The sequence below is a fragment of the Vanellus vanellus genome (genome assembly GCF_965231255.1).
Source record: "Vanellus vanellus genome assembly, chromosome: 12".
Taxonomy (NCBI): Eukaryota; Metazoa; Chordata; class Aves; order Charadriiformes; family Charadriidae; genus Vanellus; species Vanellus vanellus.
Genome location: NC_138917.1, coordinates 22,288,980 through 22,308,904, shown reverse-complemented (window position 1 = coordinate 22,308,904; position 19,925 = coordinate 22,288,980). Strand labels below are relative to the sequence as shown.

At 45.3% G+C, this 19,925-nt stretch overlaps 1 protein-coding gene across 1 annotated transcript in view; it reads right to left on the bottom strand.

Moving 5' to 3' along the window:
- PLEKHG4 (pleckstrin homology and RhoGEF domain containing G4) overlaps positions 1-18,606 on the bottom strand; it is a gene marked incomplete at its 5' end in the record, with an annotated part of 59,771 nt that extends 41,165 nt beyond the window's left edge. The window contains 8 exons of the mRNA XM_082489643.1: positions 2,655-2,803; positions 3,848-3,946; positions 6,211-6,327; positions 8,144-8,230; positions 13,190-13,283; positions 14,396-14,519; positions 18,436-18,528; positions 18,603-18,606. Of these exons, the coding sequence (XP_082345769.1) occupies positions 2,655-2,803; positions 3,848-3,946; positions 6,211-6,327; positions 8,144-8,230; positions 13,190-13,283; positions 14,396-14,519; positions 18,436-18,528; positions 18,603-18,606 (767 nt within the window). The remainder of the gene's footprint in view (positions 1-2,654; positions 2,804-3,847; positions 3,947-6,210; positions 6,328-8,143; positions 8,231-13,189; positions 13,284-14,395; positions 14,520-18,435; positions 18,529-18,602) is intronic.
- Between the last annotated feature and the right edge of the window lie 1,319 nt (positions 18,607-19,925).

Sequence of the window (19,925 nt, the reverse complement as noted above, 5' to 3'; positions counted from 1 at the left end):
TTAACCTGCAGTCAAGTGTTTTCAGATGGGTTTGTCCGTCTCTATTCTTACCACAGGGCAAAAAGAATACCAAGAGGTAAAGCCATAAACTAGCAAAGGCAGCCGTGAGAGCTGGCAAAACACGACCCCTGCAAAGAAGCAAGTGAATCCTTTGCTTGAGGTGATGGTGCAGCTGTGCTTGTCCTCTTTGTGCCTCTCAAGAAAAATCATGTTTTGTACCTTTAGCTCTGCACTTCTGTTTGGTTTATTTTAACTAACTGGAGCGCTAAGAGTCCACAAAACTCGTGCTCTTACAATTTTTGCCTCTATTTATGTGCACTTATTGCACATTTTGGCTGTTACCTGTTCACAACCAGCTTCACAACTTCTGACTAAGAAGTCTTCACAGTCATGACTCTCTGCTTGATCAGGCTTTCGCACCACAAGAAAGAAAAAAAAACTAAAACAGTGGGACGCGTGATTAAAACAAGAGACAAAAGGTGGCTGAGAAGAATAAAGCCATTTGACTTGCTTTTGTGAATAATTTGATTTCAAATATTCGGGGAGTGGGTGTGAAATTAAAGACTGTTAAGCATTGATCAAGATTTTACAATTCAAAGTTCAGAAAAGCAATACAACAAGCCCTGCTGAGCGTATGGGCACAACCAATCCTGTTCCATTTTCACACGTCACCAGTCAAAAAGCTAATATTGGACCCACATACATCAATAGCCACCCTGTACTAGCTTAGCGGGCCAACTACAATATTTTGTCCCTACCCTACTGATCCTATTAAAGAATCCTTTGAAAATCATAACCACAGGAGTCTTTTCAGAGTTAGCAGAGCTCAGAACCTTTAATATCTGCACATCAGTTTGGAGAGAAGGAGTAAGTGCAGAGCCATGGATCTAAAACCAGTAGTGCCTTATACAGAGTTGTCTGGCCAAGCAATAGAGCTTTTTCCCCCCATTTAAAAGGATCCTGGAACAGGGAAGGGTTGACTTCTTTAGTTCTCTGCCCCGAGTTACACGACAAGCAGGCATCTCCTCAACTAAAATACTGCATGGATTTTAGTTTCTGCAACTACCCCACAGGCTGGAAGAGGACTAACTTTCTCCAACTATATTCATTTATGCTCCTCAGGCTGGAGAGCGCCACATATATTTGACCCGTAGTATACACCCTCCATTCATACCGGCAGGTAACGAATATAACCTGAATTATACAGAGAACATGCTACACAGCCTCAGCATGCACTCAGACACTGTGCAATCAAAGAATTACGTGTGTATCCTCCGCCCCTGCCCTTGCTAAGGTAATCAAAGCAATAAATTATCCTTAGGGGCTCTGTCAGATCACGTTTCAAAGTTGATCATTTCCTTGCTAAGGCTTAGCTTAAAACCAAACCAAAGCATAAAAAGCACACATATTCTCCCCATTCTCCTAAGACTCTAAAGTTGCTGTGTTTTGCTTAAAATAAAACAAAATGAAACAACAACCTGCATTATCTGTGCTTCTCACATCATGTCAGAAGGAAAAGGCTCTACTGCACTAAATGTACCCAAAATTGCATCAAGAGTACTTCACCAGTTCAGCAAGAAAACTGTCTGCACAGCCCGCCAGCGCTGCTGACAGGAGTCACAGCAAGCAGGGGAAAAAAAAAAAAATAAAAAAAATGGTTACACCTGTCCCCACATTCCCCTCTCAGCACCAAAATGCCAACCCCCATCTCGCAGTGACAGGTAGCAACTTGCACTGCCATCCACTTGCTGAATTTTCAAAGAGAAATGTTCTTTTCCCGGTGTTTGGGTGACCTACCCTGCGAGCTATTTTGTTATCTTCTCTCCGTTCCCTCCCTTAAAACCTCCCAGCTTGCAATAGCAACAGAGTTTAACCAGAGCAAGGCTGCGGATGTGCGGAGCCATTCCACGCCACCCCGCCATCCGCTACACCCTCATCTGCGCCCACGCACCAACATTTATCTCACACTCGGGCTGGAAGCTCCTGGGTGCAAGGGCTTTCTTTCTACCTTGCTGTTTGCACAGCACATAGCACAGAGGCCTTCACACACTGATAGGCTTCAGGTGTTTTAACAGTACAAACAGGAGTTGTGCAATGCCCTGGGGATTTCAAACAGCTGGCCTCTCTCAGTCCCCGCTTCTCATACCAAGTCTGCAAACGGGCAGCGAATATTTGTTTGTGCAAACCGTACCACTGTGCGAGGAGATCGGAGCTCGGTTCAGCCAGAAAGCATTCCTCACAGTTAAGGTCCTTGGAAATCCCCTTGCATAAGGAGTGCCTTGGTAAATCACGCAGCCATAAATGCCTTGGACCTAAAACATTCATCACTGGCATCATCAATTAAGACTTGTGCTTTAGAGGCGCACAAAATACCCAGCCCTCTCTAAGCTACAGAAGATAAGTCTGATTTGGCTTGGAAAAGGAACTTTAACCATCTAAGTGAATCCACTCAGACACGTTTTTGGACTGGGGAAGCAGCAGTCAGGGTGAGAGTAAAATTCATTACACTTTTCACCTTTGCTGTTTTCAACAAAAGTCCTCGCTACACGAAGCTGCTCTCTAGCCTGCACCAATGATAGGGTCATCTCACAGAGACCCCCAGCGCCTGCTTTTTGCTCAATTCCATCTCCTCTTCTCCCACTCTTGGGGCTCACCTGTAGTCGTGGGTGAGGGTGACACAAGACTCTTCCTTCCTCAGCCTGGCCAGGAGCGCTCCACCCTCCAGCTGCAGTCTGACCAGCCGTGCATCTTCAAGAACATTCTTCATCAACTGCCTGTAATTCCTCAGCAGCACAGCCGCCTCCTGGAGGGATTGCAAGAGTGAGATGAGCAGTTACTGCAACCTATAGGCAATGAGGGAACAGGCAAAAACCAGCGCCCAACCCAAAACACACGCAAACCACATCTCAGGCTTGGCCCACCCTAGGAAAGAGGGAGGTTGGTTCCCACGGCTGTTTCTCTCAAGCCTGCCAAACCCAAAGTGATAAACAGTGCTCCTTATGCTCTCGATACTTTCCCCACCAGGCTAAAATCGAAACCCAGTTTTCTACCATTGTCCATACTCCATTTGCTGGGCATAGAGAGAAGGCTTTCCAGCCTCATTTTCCACTCACAGCTAGCTCCTACCATTCTTAGAGCCCAGACCTGCATGGCTGCAAGCTGTGGGACACGATGCACGGGAAGGGTTTGTGGATACACACATGTATGCAGGAAGGCCCAGAGAAGCCACCATTATATCTTCCATTGTTTTACTGCTAGGAGACTCAATGCAGAGCCGGCAGCAATCTCCTACTCTGGCAGGGATATGGTAGCTTCTCAAGTGTAGAGGATACAGCATGTTTGCAACACCACTGTCTCGGCCTTTGCACCTTTCTCCTCTTGCCCACTTCCAAACTTCTGTTCTGGAGGCAGCAAAGCCAGAACTGCAGCACAGCCCTGTCCTTGGCAACACCACCTATGGTGTCACTTAACTTTCTTCCAGGTCATTCAAGCCAACCTGGTGTGGCACAGCCCGAGGCAGCTGCTCGGTACCAGGGACACCAAAGTACCAGCTACAGAGCAGTGGAGCTGCTAAGAAGCCAGCACCCAGCAGCAACAAGCACAGCTGAAGAGGAGGTCTCCTGGAGTGATGCTGAGGGATTCAGAGAACCAGCTTCTACACCCAGTGGAGCCTCTGTCACTTCATTTGGATTAGCTTCTACTAGTCCCGCTGCCCCGACAGCACCACACTGAATACACTGTTACTACAGCTTGCAAATTCAAAGCTACAGCTTTTCTGCAGCTGTCCAGCCTCCCGCTCCCTTCTGTCCCAGGCCCACCTCTGACACAAGGTAAGGGACATGCTTACCTCAGCTCTTTCAGGTAATTTTCCAGATTCCACTTTATGAATGGCTCCCTGGAGGAAGGCACACGCACCCTGGCATCCTTGTAGCAAATGTTCCAGTTTCTACAAGAAAAGACCAAGGCAGAGGTTACCATCTCACAGCTGTCAGGAAAGCTGTCTTTTCAGCTTGCAGAAGGTTAAAAGTACAGAAATCAATAGAGGATCAAACGCATTAACCCAAGGGTTCAATTATACCATTCCGTGAGGCTGTATCAGCAAAGAGAGGCGCATCAGAGGCTTCAGATGCATCCCACTATACTAAGGCCTCTATGCAGACCTTATAAACTTGCATACTCGTGGCTTGTATGCTTTACAGAAAAGAAAATCAGTCCACTTATGTCCCACATTCTTCTACTATTAGCATTTCTTGTAACTTCCGCCTAAGATGAATCACTGTGCATGCATTTTGGAGGGAAAAAAAAACATAGAATGAGTACTTGGAATTTCTCTACTTTAAATAATTTCTCTTCATATTAAAAGTACTGTAAATTAAAGATTAGGATACTGGAAAGGTTCCACAATTAAGCACCTTAAACTACTGACAAATTTGAAATCCCCCTATTCTTCCGGGGAAGGGGGGGGGGGGGGGAAGGAAAATAAAACAGAACAAAAAAAAAAAGACCCAAACATTTCACAGGGGTTCATGAGACAGTGCTTTTTAGAAAAAGTCAGCGATATAAAGCCTAAATACTCTCAGATGCCACCCTCTAGCCAACTGAAACCAGAGGAGGGAGAAACAGCTATTCCAAACCAAGCGTTCTCAAAACAAAACCAAAAAAAAAAAAAAAAAAGCAGCTGTTTGAATCTTTACTGAATTGAACTCCCTCCTCCCTGGAGCACTGGAACGGGCCCAGCAGTGACAGATTAGCAGGCAGGATGCAGGTGAGATCACCGAGACAGGAAATAAAGGCTGTTTGCCACGTAGCTGCAGATCTAAAGGGGTTGAGCATATGGGTCACTATCACACACAGCACATCATATAAATAGGGAACCCATACAGACTGATTCCTACACTAACTCCCTTTGGTACCATTTTGCACGTTAAGCTGCAAGGCACAAACAAGAAGGAGTCTGATATCACGCTTCTTCCTTCAAAAATTATCTTTCTGCATGGACAGATCAGCTCAGCTCTCGAGCTTTTCTCAACCCTGTCCAGAAAACTAATCCATTACCTCTTGCAAAGCTTCTCTGCTTCCTCACTGCTGAACAAACCTCAAATTCAATCCCAGGCACCGAGACTAGGCTTCTGTACCTCTAGTGCATCAGCACGGCTTCATACTAGTACTTTTCAATGCAAGTTTAAAAAATGGGTACTAAAATAAGTTGGAAAAGATAAGTTAATATTTGGTACATGCTAAGTCTAACTGCTGAAGCTTGCCACCAGCAACACAGTGGTATTATCAATGATATCTTCACCTGCTTCAAACACTGCACTGTGTGCCACGCAGCGCTCTGGGCAGTGAGATCTCAGCCAAAAGACCACTGAATATTTTGGAAGCAGAGGTGATGGTTCTGTCATCCACCGGGGTGAGCAAGTCAGGCGCAATGTGAAGACAGCCAATTTGTGTGCAGATTTACAGAGATTTAATCCTGTCTAGTCTCAGCGTGCCAAATCATGGCTCAATACAGCTTTTAAAGATTCAACAAGCACATAATCCACGGGACCTATGCTCCCTCCACAGCACGAGTGTACACAGAGCTGGGTATTGGTGCCACAGATGCTACTTTTGCAGACTTCTGGCAGTCTGCACAGCCCCTGCTGCATGGCAGAACTATCTGAACTGTTTATGAGGAACTTCCAAGTTTCAGTTCTGCCAGGATTGCAGTTTTTACCAAGAAGCTCTTAGCTTGGCCTGGGGAAGCTGCTGCAAAACCAACAGGATCTAACTATTTTTATTATGCTCGAGTTCTTGATTGTTAGTTCAAAGGCAACATGATACTAACACCTTCTCCTGAGATTAGCACGTGTCTGCCCTTAAGCCTCGGAGTATAACTAAAGAGAAGTGCCACTGTCTATCACAACAAAACAGGATTCTGTTTCTTTCTTCCCTTCAACATACGGTCAAAGCTGAATTAACGCACATGAGTTAAAAACTAAAATTTTAGTTCCTGCAGTCATGCCAATAGGTTGCAGTGTGCATCCATTTTATGATGACAGTATTAGTACTCCTTTGATAACAGAGATTCATTTGCATACATAGCTATTACAGGAACCATTGTCTTTTAATGCTTGTAGGTTCAGCTGTTGACAAGCTCCTCTTGCTTCAACTCCGTTACCATGCCATTTCTTCTCTCAGATACCAAAGAACACGAGACATCCTACTCACCATGCGGAAGCTTAACCAGTCTCGGTGGCAGTAAGGGAAGGTCCCATCCAGTTCTAGAGGCAGCTGTGAGCTGTCTATGTGCTTATGGAGGGATTTCATGGAGGTGAGAAGTTCAAACTGCACAGGAATAGAAGAAATAAAAGCACGTTTGCATTAGGGTGTCAGTATTGGAGGAGGAGGGGAAGGTTAATGATAGACAGCATCCTTTATTTCTTTATCCGTCTTGTATAGAATGAAGGCACACAGTATATCTGCAATATAACTACAGTATGAAGGAAAAAAAAAAAAAAATCAATTCATTCTTAGAGCAGCTTGCTGTACAGCTTAGTGGGCGAACCTTGAGGGAATGCAGGCCACAACATGCTGTTTCACCGAGCGGAACATCTGCGATGGAAGTCTGGCAGCAGCCAGCCTTCTCCAGAGCCAGTACCTCCCAGTATAAGCAGAGCAACTCCCTCATATGTTCCCACATTGTGCTGCGATTTGCATTTGTTTGGAGAGTCTGAGAGGTTAAATCCAGCCCCCAGCTTCCCCAACTCACTTCCTGGAAAAACAGTCTAAACAGAGCAGCCTCTGCCCTACCCTCAGCTCCCCACTCGTCACAGCAGCTATTTGCTTCACGTGTGTCCTGGATCTCAAGACAGATAACTTGCCTTCTGTGAGTCTGTAGGACCTCAGAGCATTTTTATACTCACCAGAGAAACAGATAAGTGCTCCTGCAGGTACATGGAAGCCAGCCCAGACACTAGGAACTCAGGTGCAGACATTTAACCCCCCCACACACACACACTGTGACTTTCCACCTCCTTACAAAATAGCGATGATGCTTCTAATTCCTCCTGCATGCCAATGTCTTTATTACCCTTTGCTCTGTTCCCTCCTACACATTTTGGATTTGTTCAATGTCTTTAATGTCTTCTGTAGCTCTCCCTGCATGCACACATCGGCAACCCCCTTTCTCACTTCAAATTCTTCCACATGGGGGCAATCAGGAAATGGACTAACAGCATTTGTTACTTTTTAGCCTTTCAGGGCAGCACACCTCACACACAGCAAAACCAATGCTATTCATAACATCCTCATCCACAGGAGCCAAAAGGGAGGTCCTGGCCTACCCCAAAAGTCTACGGGGTTTTGGCAGGCACATAATTTCAGTCCACTCTTGCAGCTTGTAACAGTCTTAGAGCAGAGAGAGTTGACTGAGATTCTCTATTCGCTCACCACAGACAAAGAATGGATGAGAGCCTACATTTCTTATACAGCTATGGAATACCAGGGCAGATTTACTTCTAGTTGGGGTGTTGAATGATGTTGTGATGATTTTCCCTTCTCCATTAGCACCTCATGTTAGTCTTCCCAAACATTTCAGCTGCAAAGGGAACCTCACACACATACACACCTCCTCTTCCCCCTCTTGCAGAAGTCTTAGCCACTGACAGCAGCAGCTATGAGGAGAGGAAACATGAGATATGGAAAGTCCAGGAAAGCAACAAGTACCTTAAAAGGATGGAGTTCAGGATTGAGCCTAATGCGATCTCTTCCTGACCAAGGATTTCCCCCTTTTTAACAGGAGAACTTGAAAAGCATCTCTATTACTGTTAATTGTGCAGGGCTCTTCTATACAGCTATCCATGTTCTCTACAACCCCCTTGTGTCTTTAGGGCCCCAGCAGACTGACATAACTATGATGCAAATGTCACTGATGGACACAGCAATAAATACAGCAGACAGAGATATGTTCAGCTTGCATAAACTTTACAAGCCTATAAATACCACACCCGTAAGAGACCACAACCATAAAATACAGAGAACAACTACAGAGATTTCAGGCGAGAATAAACATAGATCAGCACACACAGGACTCAGTGTTCTGAAAGTTAAATAGAGGACAGCAACAGCTCCCCAGCAACCTCTGGATGAATGGTTCCATTACCTGTCCTGCCGGTGGCTTTTCCATCCGAAAAGTCAGATCCCTCTCAACCAGAAGCAGTACTCCATGAATGCAATGCGGATCCATGTCCTAAAACAGAACAGAGCACAAATCCATTACCTATCTGCTGGGATGCTAAGGAGAACGTCCCATACCAGGTTTGCACAAGAGATTGCAATTTATCCTTCAAAGTCCTTTAACAAAGACTGGAAGCAGTCATCACATATAGGGAAGAGCATCAAGGCTACGTCCTTAAGGTAGTTTGCTTCTGATCAACTAGTCCTGCAGTATTTAAGGAAGCAATGAAAGAGGTCAGGTCCTGGCTGTACTAAAAAAACCTCCACCTCTACACAGGGAAGTGTGCCAGGGAGGAAAAAGAAAAGAACCACATTCAATATCCAAGTTTTTTCTTGATAACTATCCTGGTCACTTCTGCTAACTGAAAGGAAGTTGGTGATTTATTTCCCCACTGGGCCAAAAATGTCATCTTGTCTTTACTTACTGCCAACTCACAATCAAGGACTTGCATCCTGTTGCTACTGTTAAACCGACAGAAATTCCAAATACAAGGGACGTCTGGCAGCTGTACTTCAAATTCTGTGATCCAGGAGCAGCTCTCCAATTATAGAGGCACTCTACAGGGAAGTGAGAAACAGGCACAGAGAGCGACAGCGGGAAGAGGGAAACATAGCAGAAAGATCTGGATCATGGAGACAGGGCCCACTAGATACACGACACCTGGATCTGGATAGCAAGGAGAACAGCCATTTGAGTTGTCATTCCACACAGCTAAATGAGAACCACCCCATACAGACGTCTCTTAGATTGTCTTTGCCTCTGCAAATATCTTGGAAACTGTCAAGAAACAAAACCTTTCCGGTATTGCTCGAGCTGCAAGGAACCTGCCACGCAAAAGGCCATGACAGCAAGGGAACCCTGTTGAAATAAATGGTTTCAGCAGCATTTAAGGTTAAATACCTGACAAGAGAGGCACAGCCAGAGTACAGAGGCAAATGCACCAGCAGAGACAGAGCTCCCTAACCTGACACTGGGCCCAGTACAGCAATTAAGAGACAATGCCAACACAAGGATACCCAATTCTGCAAGTGAAAGCAGCAGCAGCAGCAGCAGAGATTCCAGAGCACAGAAAAAGACCTTTCTCTCATCTAGTCCTAAAACATCCTTTTGAGCTGGCAGAAAAAAATCCCACCTGAAACACGTCCCAAAACCAGTGAGATGTTCCTCAGTCCTCTCAAATCCCTTTCCCCAAAGCAAATTATTCACACTTTCACTGTTATTTGAACACTGATCAAAAGAATTTATTGCATAATTAGGCTGTATTTGGTAAATACTAAAGCTCATCTGAAGAGAGGATGGGGAGGTATTACAGCGGTATCAGCAGCTCTGAATTTGTCTGCCAGAAAGAAGGTACTGAAGGATGAAGACTAGCCACACTTTCAAGACAGTTCATGGCACTAAATAAATTTATTCTTTCACAATCCCCCATCAACTCCAACAGTCACGAGATGTGCAATATGAGTGCGGGATAAAGGTAGTGATGGTGTAACACGAGGTTACAAGAGCCAAAACACTCGCTTGTTTGTTACTGCTGAAAATAGAGACTGAAAAACCATTCACAAATAAAGCTGTCAGGAGAGAAGTTCAGGGTTCTCCAATCCAAGAAGTAGTCCTATTTCCAAAGAAAAAGTATTTTTCATCATATTTTTTTCTTGAAACAGCTGAAGATAAGTCAGTCTCATCCAGCACTGATGGAGCAATCCAATGGGACTAAAACAGTTTACAGGAGCGCCTCAGGAGACAGGCAGAGCTGGAAGCAGCAGGGTGCTACTTGAGGAAGCTTTCCTCCAGCTTTCTGCACAATCTCTTATCTTTGCTAACAAAACCAGCTATCTGGAAGCAAAGAAACAGAGCCCCACACATGAAAGTGAATACCTCACCTCCCAAAACAGGCAGTGTGGACAGAATAGAATAGAGGGGCATCAAGAGGAGCTCAGAAAGCACCAGGGTAAATATCCATCCCCTTATTATTATTCTTTAAAAAGAGAATTACGTACTTTCTTCCATCTTTCTCAGACTGAAGTCTCAGTCTTCTGGCTTCCTGACCTAAACGGAAGCCCATGGCCAGATTTAACCTCACTGGCACAGTTTGAAGCACAGGCTGCCGGAAATGCCTATGCAGATAGGACAGTCCCTAAATACCACTTTCAATCTCAAAGTGACCACTTCTAATGGAGTAGTAGGAGGTCCCTGGTCTTAAACGTCAGACCAAGGTCCTCTGTACTTCTGCAGTAACAGGGCACGCATCCAACACACAGATGCAGCAGATTACAGGATTAAGTGTTTACACTGATATGTGAAATTCAAAAGAATCTCATTCTATAAAGACTCGGGCAGAGGGAAATCCCACAGATATCTGTACACTGAAGGCCAGTGCACACATTCCACTGTCCGTGCAACTGCTTCCTCACTGACCAAGGGACTGGCCCAGCACTACCGAGCAGCAAAAATTCCTCTGAATAACTCCAGTCCAGAGCTTACTGGTGACAACCTGTGACAAAACATCACAGCAGCATTTACCTCCACAAAAATCCTTGCTCCAAAGCATCATTATGCAGCTTCCCACAGGAACAAGCGTGATCTATTCTTACAGCACGTACACACTGCGCATTTCCCCTCACCTCCGTACGGAGCTGCCAGAGTTCCTCCTTGCTCCTTCCTGAGTTAGCTCTGCTGCAGCACTTTATTCTGCCTCTGCTCCCAGTGCTGTCTGGGACAGAAGCATATCCAGCAGCACCCAGCCACCCATATTCTAAAAAGGAAGGTGGAATAAAGTCTTGCAGAACACAACTTCCCCCACCCTGAAGACAGAGTCGATGAGAAGCTTTCACCAGTTTACTAGAGGGCTCTAGACAGAACAACTGACAGTCTGCCAGTGCTGTAGGGAAAGTTATCTGCAAGCACCAAGAGTTGTCTGTTAGCACTTAAAAAGTCTGTTCATGCATTTATTCCAGAAAGATGGAAGAGTGGAGTAAGTATTTCCTCAGACTGCTAGATCTTGACCCAGAAACCTGTGGGATCAAAGTGTTCCCTCTGCAGGGAGGTTCTCTAGGGTTAACAGAGCCAAGCACCACAGGAGGAAGGGACTCTGCATCAGGTCATCCAATCTGTGCTTACCCACTGTGAAGCAGTTCTCCTCACTGCTCAAGAGAAAAACGTCCCTTCAAAATTGAACAAGCAACACTGGATCTCAATATTTAAGGGATTCCAGACACGCTCTCTTAGTAGGCTTCACAAAAGCCATGTAAATAAAATCCAGTTGAAGTGGAGAGCAGAACAGCAGAGAAATGAGCTCCAGAGGTAAGAGACTGGGAGATGCATCAGGGATTTCGGAAAGGACCCCAAGGAGATGATCTATTTTGTGACTTTACAGGCACAACATACTGACTGTGCTTCTGTATCCACCGGCCAGCAAAGCTTGCTGCACTCTAGAAAGCTTAGCTTGCCTCGCTGCAGTTACCGTCAGTTTTCTCTATCTTTCTATCTTTGTTTCAGAGCAGATGACAGTACTGTTATGGGATCACAGAGGTAAACGCTAAAGATCTCCAAAAGGCTCAGAGGAGCCAGGCGGTTATTCCTATGCGGTAAGGAGATGATGAGCTAGCCAAACAGGTCTTGTTTACGGAGTCTGCAGAAGAGTCAGGGTAAGGACCAAAAAGCCACAAGCAGAGTAATCAGCCTCTGTCAGTCACTGTTACCTGGAGCACACACTCAGCCCCAGCAATCTGTCTTGCAGCACATTAATCCCTGTTAACTAACTGTTGCACCACCCTGATAACAGGCGCTCAGAGCCAAACAGCCACCACAGCAGGATATTACAGAGGCACTGCAAAAACCTTCCCTCCCTCCCTCGTTTCAGAGGCTAGGAAACTCAAGTTAGAAGGACTTTATTCCTGCCATGCCTGCAGGAGACTGGGGACCCAAAAAAGCACATTTTGACTCAACACGTTGCTGATTTCCAAATCATCCCACTAACACACGACCATGCAACGTACACAGGCAACAAAATGCTCACAAGCTTTAGCCAGCCCACTGCCATGTGGGCACAGCATAAAAGAGAAGATAACTTGCTTGTTACCTCTGCAGAACTGAGCAGGGCACCAGATTACTCCTTCACCACAGAGAATGAGCACGCTGATACAGCTCACAGCACCACCCAGCCCAGGAAGCAGGAGGACAGACCTCTGACTCAGCCCCAACTCTCAGATGTGGCACTGAAGCACATAAACCACAGAGACACCAGCCTCATTAAAGCATTGCCCTGTTCCAGTTTGCAGAGTTTGAGTCCTGAGAGACCTAAGCTCTGATTTAAAAGGAACACCTGCTTAAACAAGATTAGTCATAGCTACAACCCAGCGTCTCCTTGGCTTTCTAACAGCAGCAGATAGAAGCTACCTGGGAGCGGGGGCAACACAACCCACTTGCTTTCTGAGTGACTGATATGAAAGCCTTTGACCTGAAGCAATATAGAGTTACAGCATGTCTGATTCCAATCATTCACCGACAGCCACATCAACAGCTGCACATGCTCTTCCACCTGGTGTGACAAGCAGTGTCCTTCCCTTCCCTCCGCAACAGGCGGAGGCCTCTCTTCTTCCTCCGTTCCCTGTGGTGGGCAAAAATCCCTGCATGTTTCACACAACCTCTCGATCAGGGGACAACCAAGCATGATAATTCACGACAGCATTTAGATTTGGGTACAGGCTGTTCTCAGAGCAGAGATAAAAGTATATTTGGAGGGGTGCGGATGGGTGTTCTCCCCCAACTCAGACTTGCTTAGGGTTTTATGCTTTGTCTGCAGTGTGGCAAGTCCAGGTCACCCTCCTAAAACAGGGCTGGGTGCATAAATCCACCTCCCAAAGCCAACTGAAAGCCAAGTAGCAGATGGAGACATAAGCAGCAGATGGAGATGTAACATCCAACCAAGACAGCAAGCCAAGCACTGTTCCTTTGCCCAATCTCAAGGCTCACCTGCAATATGCTGAATGCCTTGAAGAGAGCAGGAACCGGTGAACAGCGACGAGCATCCACAAGAACAGTCAGACCCAAAGCCTGACATTCTGGTCTGCAAGGACAGAGAAAGAGAGGTCACATTTGTCACCAATGAAAATCAACAAAACTATGGAAACAGAACCCATAGTCATGACAGGGTGGAAAAAAAACGGTATATTAGAGCTCTGCAAGGACAGGGAACTAACTGGCCACCTCCTCCTAACCCAAATATATACATGGTAACCACCACCTGGATTGCTCAGTTTTTACCTTTGCTATTTCCACCTGAACTTCCTATTTCTCCAATTCCTAGGATACATCTCATTGATGGCAAAAGTGCTGATAGCTGCTGAGTAGTCCACACAGGAAAAATCAGTCCTTCCTAATTGCGTTCAGGGACGAGTTTGGCCTTAGCTGCACTGCTTCACAAGAACAGCCATTCTGGATCAGACCCAACACCTATCTTGCCCAGAATCAGATTTGAAGGGAGAGGCATAAGAAACAAAGCAATGAGTAGCAGAAGCTGTCTCATGGGTTAAGCCTGCTCCCTTCAGCAATGGTTTAAAGGCTTTTTTAAAAAGAAAAATAATTACCAATAGAGAGTTAGCTTTACCTGTTATTAATCATCTAAAAGTGAAACACAGTCTCAACGGAGCCTAAGATAAGCTGGGGCTGGAGGGGAGTCTGTCATAGTGAAAGGAAGAGTAGCTGCAGCAAACTTCAGCCAGCAGACTCCAAAAATAATTGTTAGCCAGACATCAAGGCAGATTTTCTCAACCCTTGCAGATCCTCCCTCGCTCTCAGCTTGGAGGCCCGCCTTAAAAATATCATGTCACGGAGCTGCTGCATGACTGCCCCATCACAGCTCTCAAATCCCATTTTCTGAGCTAATGAAGGATAGCAAGAACGGCTTGGATTCAAGGCAATGCATGAAAACATTCAGTACATACCTAATTCTACCACACCATGTGCACAAGGCACATACGGAATAGGCAAAGCGCTTACTGAGCACTGGCAGTTCACCCTAGCAGGAGACCTCCACCTGTACAATTTTGGGATTGTCTGGACCAGGTTCTCAGGCCAATAAAGACAACCCGTTCCACTCTGCCTCAGCTTCCACACCCCTGAAAGGCAAAGCGGACACAGCAGCAGTGCCCGCCCTGTCAGTCTGAGAGCATCACAAACCTTGGGATACTATGCAAGTACAGAAGAAGGCGTACAAGCTCAGTGGTGTTGCAGTGGGGGTTTAACCAGGCTGTGTTCCTCGTTGTTATTATGGCCACTGCACGTCCTGATTTATCTCTGGTACCTGTAAAAAGAGTGGGGGGAGAAAAAGTCACCCAAGGAAGTCGGAGCCTGATTCCAGGTGCCTATGTCTCATATTCCCCTACCACCGCCCCATCACCTTCCTGGAAATGCTCCACAGAACTAGATACAGTGTATGTTGCAGACCACAGTAGGCTATAAACACGCCTCCAAAGTACCCAAATGCTGACCAGAGTGAAGTAGCTAAGCTCTGCTTGTCTTTCTCTCATGGTAGTGTTAAACTTGGACTGCTCTCTTCTACCCAAATGGCCATATTTTATGAAGAATATGAAGTAGGCTAATGATAACCCAACCTTTTGAGAAAAGCAAGAACCTCAAATTCAAGATAAATAATCTCACCTCCACTTACGTTAAAATATCCACATTGCTGTCAGACGAGAGAACGTGCACAGGTTTGCAGAACATTGTGTGCAACCTAATGAGAATGGACACGCACACTGCGGGCTGAGCCTATCGTGTAACCAGAGACATCTCCTCCTGGGAGCAAAGCCCTGGAACAGGAGCCCAGAGCTCCTCGTCAGAGGCTGCAGAGTTGACCGCCCAGAAGCACACTCCTGCCTGCCTGCAGCTCTGACAAGGGCAGAGTCAGTGCCAGGTTTTCCTAAGTTTCAGAGCTCACTCAGTGCCAAGGGAATAGATAAGGCACAGTATGGGCAATACAGCCGAGTTGTGATATGCTGAGGAAGGAGAAAGCCCTCTGCTTCACTTAGCCACAGCAACAGTTCTCCACCCGCTGCTTTCCAAAAGCCCAGAGACATAGCTTGTCACAGGAACCAAGCCTGCTCTATGAGCTCCCAAAACTAAATGATAGTCTGGTTTGGGGCTTTAGCCACAATGTGCACCGAGAACTCTGAAGCGAAGAACATAACAGTGCCATTTCTGGAATTACATCCAGCCTCCTCTCCAGATGCAAAGAGGTAAAGAACCAGCGAACTTCGGAGAGCCAGAGCTGCCATTCAAAAGCAGGCAGTGCCTCCGGAGTGAGCCTGCCCAAGCAACCGGCGCTCTGCGCTCCCCCACGTCACCAGGAGGGTAAATGATTTGGAGAACAGTAGGGACTACACCTCTATTGTGTGAAAAGTACTTCCCAAGAACAGGAGCCATTTCCTGTCATACAAATTGTAGGGGGGGGAATCCCAAGTACAATACAAAACCAGAGGCTTAGAGAAAGCAATGTCTTTCTGTCTCTTCTGAACTTTATTGCTACCACAGGAGATACTGTCCTGGACCACCTCTCTCCCAGTCCCAGGGACAAACATGCGAGTTGACAGGTAAAACAGATACAGATGGACAGCCCCGAGCACAGAAAATTGCCCTGGTGAGATCTCAATCTGTCACTAGAACTGTGACTTGAGTAAGGGCCACAGACACAGATGGGCATCACTTAGCCTGTGGCACAGTTCTGGTCCCTGGGATGTAGAAAGCCTTGCTTCTTTCTCTGGCTAACAGCAGGGACAAAAAAAAAAATCTTTCATCTGTGTCATTCAAGAGGAGTTTTATTACTCCAGAAATATTGTATTCTGGACACTGTATAATTAAACAGCTGCAGAGAAAATAGAAAAAGTTTATTAATATAACTTCTTTCATAAGCTAAGGGGATCATCAGAAAATAAAATTAAAAAAAAGGGGAAGCACTCAATTCCTGGAAAAATGTCTCAATAACCAGGTTCAGCATAAACTTTCTTACTCTGAAGCAACATCTTTTGTCCATCAGGGAGGGCAAGCATCACCAGAACTTGATTAAACCTTGAACTTCCATATAGGAGCCTGGGAATTGCCTGATCAGGTCAAAAAAGCAGCCAGGGCTAAGTCTCTGACAGTGGTATAACCAAATGATTCAAGAACAGAATGCAGGAATGAAACTCTCCTGAAAGGAAAATTTCTTCCTAACTCCATCAGCTACTAGCTTATTAATCATTATTCATTATAGAAGTTATAATTTCTAATGTAATTATTATATCATTACCAATGTCTAACATGAAGCATTTAAGTGAGTGGTGCGTACATTCCCTCAGTGAGGATTGCCCACTGAAATCCAAAAGGAGACATGCGAGAGAAGAGATGTCAGTCAAATCCAATACCGCTTGTACAGAAAACGTGATTCCTCCCTTAGACAAAAACTCCCTTGGAAGAAGTATCAAACCCAAACCTTGTTTGTTCAATGCATTTCAAATACACATCCCTTCATCCCGTATTCAACTGTATTTGCCTCATTTGACATTTGTACATTATGATAGGAATCTGTGACAAAGGAAACAACTAGAGCATTAAACCATAGCCAGGCTTCTACAATAGTAGGGGCTATGAGCTTTTCTGAAAGACCCCTCTCTCGACCTCTGTAATTTTTTGGCTGTTGTACACAGCATAAAAATGTCTAATCTGATCAGCAGACCAGAAGATTAGAAATCCCCGTTTGGAATTTGTTCTAACAATTTATCTCCCAATACAAAGTTACATGTTTGAACTTACCATACCTCTGCCCTGTACTTGGTTTCTCATTTCACCTTTTTCCAGAAGACTGGAAAAAAAAAAAATCTCATTTCCCTTTCCTCCTCCCCTGCACAAAGGTGTTTTCACCTCATTATCAACCATCTTACAAGATAAACAGCCTTGCAGTCTCTTGCCATAAGACATCCAACTTGGTTACAAGAAAGGGCTGTCACCCTTCTCTGCACCACCTCCAATATTCACCATTTCCTTTTACAACAAAGGCAGCAGAACAGACCAAACTATTTGAGAGGCACCACCAACAAGTACACAGAAGTAAAATAACTTTCTTGATCTGACTAGTCATCCCCTCTCCTTCACACATCTGAGGTCAAAATTGGTCTTGCAGCCCCAGCACCGACTGGGAGATCCTTGTGCTGCCTTTCTGCTCGCCTTTCCAACTTCTCTGCACTGCACGGGTTCCGCCTGAGCTCTTCTCTGCTCTCTGGCCAATTTTCAACTCGTATGTGGCTCCTGAGCTGACTGAATGTAGCTATCGTCCTGCTCTGCACTGGAGAGCCCTCTCCTTGGCTGTAGAGGGAAGCAAGTCCACAGGAGCCACTTACGCAGGTGCTGCCAAGTGGCTGTTTCACACCGGAGAGGTAGATCTCGCTTCCTCTGCTTCACTTGGTGTTTGGTTAAACACAAAGACCTCTTGTGTGGGCCCTGTGCACAATATTTGTGCCATGCACAAGTTTTATCTGCAGCAATTTGATACTTGCTGCCATATCAGATGCAAACACTGAATAACATTTGACCTACAACTGATCTCAGCAGAACAATTCTGGGAAGTCCTCCCTTGGTAGCAGTTTTGTCATCTGCTATTTAGCTACACTATCTTTCATCCCACACATTGCTCATCCACACTTCATGGGGGTAATCCTTTCAACGCTATGTGTCATGAAATCAAACTTTTTAAAAAATCTATTATATCTAGGCAGCTACATTTAATCAAGCAAACTTCTAATTACCAAGAATAAAACTGGTTGTACAAGAGCACTTTCAAACAGCATCTTCTACACTCCTATCCTTTAATTACCTACCAGGTGAATCAAGTTTCTATTGTTTCGGCCAGGTCTGATGTCAGGCCCACCAGCCCATCATTAGCTGAACCCTCACTCTTCTCTTTTTGAACTACTGGTATAAGCCCACAGATTTGGCATTTCTGACTCATACATGCTTGGTTAACATTTTGAGACTCCTGGGAGCATGTTAACATTACTTTCATGAAAGGGAAGTTCTACTTCCTGTCCTTCCCATCCAGAAACTTTAGAGGATTCAAGAAGTGTCACTCCTGGAGAGGTTTAGGGTGAAAGGAATGGAACCGGTCCGCAGTGCTGCAAACAAAGGCTCATCTCCCTTGCCCTCCTACAGACCACACTTCCCAGACACATTCTGGCTGAGCTACTCACCAGGCAGACAGGCAACTCCGCTCCTGAGCACTTCTGGGTTCACATCCTTGACTACAGTAGGTGCAAACCGACCACCCCAGGCGCTCCCAGCAGCTGGGGATGTCGGGGGAGTAATAGCTGTTGAAGTTTCCTCCAGGGCCCCCCCGACTTTACTCACTGGTTTCAACACATCTGTGCCAGTTGCTTCTTTTTTCACCTCTGCCCCTTCTGACACCATCCCTGTAAGACAAGCAGCAGTCAGAAGGTAGAGCAGAGCTCCACCCAAAAGGTCCCAGGTAAGTCCCAGACTGGGGAGGGACATGCCCCCAGCCCCAGCACTCCGCAGCTCCTCCAGTCCTCCTGCCAGTAGCACACGTGCTCCAAAACTGGTTATAACATTAATACTACTGCAACTCTAAAAGAATACACCGATTTATTGTGAAGTTTGCAAGTTACAAAACCTCAATTCAGATTAGAATTACTGTAGTCAAAGTCATTTTTAAAGGTAACGTATCAAGCAGTACATGTCTGCTTACCGCCTGGAAGTCTGGCGCAGGGCAAGTCCCTGGCTAAGCTCCAGCAGCTTGAGCATGCCAAAGTGACAAACCAGCTTCTGACAGGGAGAGCTGCTCCATCAGGGCAGAACTGCTCCCCCAGCACCACTTTCAGATTAGTTCTTGAAAATATGAAGTCAACTCGAGGCTGACAAATCAGCTGGAAATTAGCCAAAGAGACCTTGTTCTGCTCATCCAGATTTTTTTAATTAACAGTTAATGTGAAAAATCAGAAACCTATTTTAAAACTTCGAAGAACAGGATGATTACACCAATCAGCTCTGTTTGAGAACTGGTGGAAATGTCTCCTTTTACCTGACACCTCAGCTCTAAAGTACAAGTTATCAGAATCAATTAATTCTAAAATTAAACATCTTAGCTACTACATGGAAACTAATGCCAGTTTTATCAAGTTTCAAATTTCATGTAAAAGTACCTGGAGAGAAGGAAAAATAAAATAAATAATCTACCTACTGTGAAAGAAGTATTATTCCCCATTTCCCAACATTATAAGAATTGGAAGCCAACAATATGTCTTCGATGATACATCTTTAGCGTCCTAAGCACACAGCTAGGCTATCCCACTGTTTGGCAGAAAGATATACTAGAGAAAAGGCGATACTTCACTGCAAATCCTGATACTTCAATATCTACCAACAAAAAAAATAAATCAACCTCTCTTTAGGAAAATAAGAGTGGAGTATTTATTTGCTTGCTATGAAGTCAGACGTTTTAATTGCTATTTAAAATTGACTTCAACCATCCTACCTTCCTGCTGCATCAACAATGCTGACAATTGACTCAGTTTATTTACTAACAGATTCCAATACTTCATTAAAGAGCAGGACCAGGAACAAAGCAGTCCTTGAAGTGGCTTTCAGTACAAGTTTTCGCAGTGAAGGAGATTTACAGGTTGAGGCTCAGCCCAAACTGCTTTCAAAATTACTAAAGTGGGTG